Below are 5,266 nucleotides of genomic sequence, written 5' to 3'. Positions count from 1 at the left end.
TTCTTAGATACAATGCCTCATCCAAATGTTAAACTCTTGAGAAACCAACATAGAGTTGTCTGTGGACTAAATACAAATTTTATAAGGTGTGGCTGAAACTGCTAATTTTGCTTTATATTTATGCTCCTTTCTTCCTCAGTAGTATGTGTCCTGAATTTTAGTTTGGCACATGACCATAGAGGATAACCGCAGCATTTCTCAGCCTCCCTTGCATCTGGGTTTTGTAATGTGACTAAGTCTAGCCAAAGGCTTATTAGTGGATATTAGTGTCACTTCTAGGTAAGGTCCTTTAAGTGAGAAGGCATTCACTTCCTCTTCACAGCTTCATTTCTGCTGACTGTGCAGTGGAAATGAATAATGGATTTGGAGCTATTCTCTAGGATCATAAGGTTAAAAGCTAGGTGTTGGAGCCATCAGAGGAACAAGTTAAAGGAAGTCTGGTCCCTGAAGAGTGAGCCACCATACCAGGCCTGAATCGTCTTCTGGTTTAAGGCACTCTGGTGTGTGTGTGTGTGTGTGTGTGTGTGTGTGTGTGTATGTTTCTCACATCTAAACCTAATCCTAATACTGAAGGTAAAAGTCAATTCTGTCCTTGTGACGCACTGAAGTCCAAGAAAATGTTAATTGTAAACAAAGAATTGTTCTCTTTTGGATATTAAAATATAACTATGCCAGGGGAATCAAAGACAAACTCATTATGACAACATTATCCAAGGTCATCATAGGGCTTAGTGTCAGAATATATTTAATATGTCACGTTTTTCCTATTATTAAAACTTTTGATTATATGTATTATTTTAACGGTACTTGATATGCCCATATATTTTATACCTTTTTTTTTTCTAATTTGTAAAATGTTTCCTCCTTCAAGTTTTTTTTTCTTCTTCTTTTTTTTGTGGTAGAGCTTAATTACCTTTTGGAATCTGTGTAATGTGGTATCCCAATATTTTAATAGCATGTCTTCTAGTAGTTCTCAGAATAAGTAGAGATGGCTCAGACATTTTATCCTCATTAACACATTTAAAAGTTTTATTTTATAAATAAATTATCCAAAACACATACAATTCTTTAAACAGATGATTTAACCTATCATCCATCAGTGCAAAGAAAATGTTTCTCACTGACTATTGTTTGTTCAATGCCTGTGGAACAGAATAAAAATTACTCGTACGTAGCCCTTGTAAAACATATGGAAGCTGTGTACATTTATGTGTATAAAACACATACATACATATGTTACACATAAATATATATATATATATGTCATGTACATATATAGATATACATACAACATATATTTTTTGCAGGATTAAGGCATGAGATATGGAGATAAGGACGGATTAGTATTAGAAAGCCAAGAAAGAAGTTTCTACTTGTTCCCAAAGAGCTTAATATCCTCACCTCTCTTCTTATAATTTGTGAATAAACAAGGGCCAATACACAAAATATTAAAAGATCAAAGGACACAGATTAAAAGAATCATTCTATGAATTATGATAGGTAAGTCTTATCTAACAAAGTGCCGTTTCCCATGTATGTAAATTACAATCTCCCCGTGTGAAGGCAAGTGATGATTTTTTTTTAGATGATTAGATGTAATGCGAGTTAGGTGACCTCCAGGACTTCTAGAATTGACAACGCCCTCATTGTGACTGGTCTCCATGTGACACTGTGAATTCAGTCTTATTCTTGGGACTTTTCTTCTAAATAGTCAAGTGTTGGCAATAATGTCACTACTTGTGTATATATATTCCTATTTCTGAACTCCTTCTTTACTGAATCTTCTCCAAGAATTAGAAATCTTTGCTAATGCAAAATAGTCTTTTCTCAATGATCTTATAAAGAGCAACTTTGACATCCTTATTCCTCAGGCTGTAGATCAAGGGGTTCAGCATTGGCACAATACTGGTGTAAAACACAGAAGATACTTTGTTTTGGTCCATGGAGCTGCCATTTGATGGCTGCAGGTACATGAATGCTATAGAACCATAGAATAGTGTAACAGCTGAGATGTGGGAGCTGCATGTGCTGAAGGCTTTGGATCTGCCCTCAGTGGAATGGATTCGCAAGATGCTGGCAATGATGGAGACATAGGAGCCAAGGATGATCAAGGTTGGTGCAAGAATATTAAATGCAGTGAAGCACATAACTACCACTTCATTTAAGTACGTGTTGGAGCAGGAGAGCTCCAGTAGTGGATAAACATCACAGAAGTAATGGTTGATTATTTTAGCCTTGCAGTAAACCACTCTTAGCATGCAACCTGTAATAGCTGTGGCACCAATCGAGCCTATCATGTATACCTCAGCTATCAACCAGGAGCAGACCTGATAAGACATGGTGACATTGTAAAGCAATGGATTACAGATGGCGACATAGCGATCATATGCCATCACAGCCAACATATGACATTCTGATATAATAAAAAAAGCAAAGAAGTAGAGCTGAGTCATACATTCAGGGTAGGAGATGGTGTTCTTCTCTGTCACAAAGTTTACCAGCATTTTGGGAGTAATGACAGTGGCATAGCAGAGGTCAATGAAGGACAAACTGCTGAGGAAATAGTACATGGGGGTGTGCAGGTGAGAACTGAGCCCAATCAGTGTGATCATGCCCAGATTCCCCACCACTGTGACCAAATAGACTCCTAGGAAGAAAAGAAAGAGGGGCAGCTGGAGTTCTGGTTTGTCTGTTAGCCCAGCAAGGATGAACTCAGTCACTGTGGAGTGATTTCCTGCTGTCATTTTCCTCTGGGAATTTTATGAAGGAAGAGAAGAAGAAATTTGAGGTACGTGTTTATTTATGCAATGTAAAAAAGATGCAAGTCTTATCATTCGGGTATCTCCAGTTTTCTCTCCCTGTCCCTGCTCTATGTTGGAAGTTAAAGACTGGGATTCCAGTATTACGGGTCATGCAAATAAACATCAGGAGGAATTACAACTTCTTTTGTTTCTGTGCTATATGAGTGGGTCTTAGCAGACTTAATGGTCTGACTGAGACTGGTGGGACCCCAGAGGTCATGGCCCCTGGGCCCTCTGTTAGCCCAAGATTGGAACCATTCCCAAAGCCAACTCTTATGACAGGGATTGGACTGGACTATGAGACAGAAAATGATATTTGTGAGGAGTGAAATTCTTGGCTCAAGTAGACACATGAGACTATGTGGGCAGCTCCTGTCTGGAGGCGACATGAGAAGGCAGAGGGAGAGGAGCTGGTTCAATGGACAAGGGGAATATGGAGTGGAGAGCACATTAGGGGGAGAGCAGCTAGAATTATATAGCAAGGTGTATATAAGTTTTTGTATGAGAGACTGACTTGATTTGTAAACTTTCACTTAAAGCACAAAAAATTTTTAAAAAAAGGACTGGGTATTAGTACTGACCAGTCTCTGAACATCCAAAGAACTATTCTGGTGACTTAGAATTTTGAGCATTCTGAGCCCTGATGTAACAATGGTTAAGCATTCGACTGTTAACTGGAAGGTTGGCAGTTCAAAACTACCAAGTAGCTCTGTGGGAGAAAGACCTGGCAATCTGTCTCTGTAAAGATTACAGCCTAGAAAACCCTCTGGAGTAGTTCTGTTCCATCACGTGGGATAAATCAGATTTGAAAATCTAAGAATCTAAGAACAATGATGCATTTATATTTATAAAATATAAAATGGCACCTAAGAACAATGACAACAACAAAGCACTTTCCGTGGCTTATTTGCAATCCCCTCAACTCTTCTGCAAAACCTATACTATCAGGTATTAAGTACCAGTTGTCTTAGAGTTAATTTCAAGTCATAGCGATCCCATGTGTGCCACAGTAGAGCTATGCTCCACAGGGTTTTCTTTTTCTTTTTTTAACTTTTATTGTGCTTTAAGTGAAAGTTTACAAATCAAGTCAGTCTCTCATACAAAAATTTATATACACCTTGCTGTATACTCTTCATTACTCTACCTCTAATGAGACAGCACACTCCTTCCGTCCACTCTCTCTTTTCGTGTCCATTCAGCCAGCTTCTGACCCCCTCTGCCCTCTTATCTCCCCTCCTGGCAGGAGTTGCCAACACAGACTCATGTGTCTACTTGATCCGAGTAGCTCATTCTTCACAGAATCCCTGTCTGAAGAGTTGGCTTTGGGAATGGTTCCTGTCTTGGGCTAACAGCGGGTCTGGGACCATGACCTCCGGGTCCCTCCAGTCTCAGTCAGACCATCATGTCTGGTTTTTTATGAGAATTTGGGGTCTGCATCCTACTGCTCTCCTGCCCCCTCAGGGGTTCCCTGTTGTGTTCTCTGTCAGGGTAGTCACCCACAGGGTTTTCAATGGCTGATTTTTTTGGAAATGTGTCACCAGGACTTTCTTCTTTGGCACCTTAAGCATTTGCACTATACAGGGATTCCGCAACAATTACCAGTATATTTATTTTACATATTAGGGCACTTAGGCTCGTAGTTTTTAATTTTTTCCTATAGTTAGGCATATTAGAACAAGTGATCAGTATATGACAGAAGGCCTATCTATCTTTATATGGATCCTTCCGCATTTCACCTTTTATTTCTTCTTTTAGCTACTATTGTCTGCTCTCTTGTCTTGCATCTGTCATATCAGAGAAACCATGCACTGCAGTTAATGTGAGGCAAATATTAATGGAAAATATAAAAATAATCTATTGACCACTGATGTAGGCTTGTTTCCCTTTAGAGAGTACAATGACTACCTGCATCAATTAAAAAATACAGAAATAGTGACTCTGGAAAGTAACTGAATGGCCATCATTAAGTATATCATTCAAATTGAGCTTCACATCCAGGAAAGAAGTGTGTTTTCTAATGAAGAGGACCCAGAAGTTCCTATGACTAAAGGTGAAACTCATTCATTCCCAAAGCACCATGTGATACATATTCCTGTATAACCTGATGTAATCCATGATCCTTGGGGCTTTGTTCTGGAGTACCATAGCGGCAGAATGGAAATTTTGTGTGATACTTAGACCATGTTATCTTTGCATGTGTTAGGCATGTTGTCTTGGTGTATTTTGTATTCAGCTTCAAATAAGATCCTTTATCACTTTCTTGATGGCATTAAAGACCAATGCAGAAAGAATGTGTGTATCTCTGAGATGTGAGTTTTGAAGGAAGTTGATGAGTTCCTGGCATTGTATACCATAACTGTTCTATGTTCAAAAGAAAGAGATAAAAAGATATCATCAAAGATTGATACTGTGTCAGAAAGAAAAGAAAGAGAGTTGAGATAAGAATGAATGTGAGGGTGATATTA

General features: G+C 38.7%; 1 protein-coding gene across 1 annotated transcript; it reads right to left on the bottom strand.

Moving 5' to 3' along the window:
- Positions 1 to 413: 413 nt before the first annotated feature.
- LOC135227696 (olfactory receptor 8G50-like) lies at positions 414 to 2,744 on the bottom strand. The gene is made up of 2 exons (XM_064268317.1): positions 1,824 to 2,744; positions 414 to 449 (listed from the first exon to the last, which is right to left on the bottom strand). The coding sequence occupies exons 1-2, from the start codon at positions 2,742 to 2,744 to the stop codon at positions 414 to 416; spliced, it is 957 nt and encodes a 318-aa protein (XP_064124387.1).
- Between the last annotated feature and the right edge of the window lie 2,522 nt (positions 2,745 to 5,266).

Source organism: Loxodonta africana, chromosome 15 (assembly GCF_030014295.1).
Source record: "Loxodonta africana isolate mLoxAfr1 chromosome 15, mLoxAfr1.hap2, whole genome shotgun sequence".
In the NCBI taxonomy this organism is placed as follows: domain Eukaryota; kingdom Metazoa; phylum Chordata; class Mammalia; order Proboscidea; family Elephantidae; genus Loxodonta; species Loxodonta africana.
Note: the sequence above shows the minus strand (reverse complement) of the source record. Positions and strands in the feature narration are given on the sequence as shown.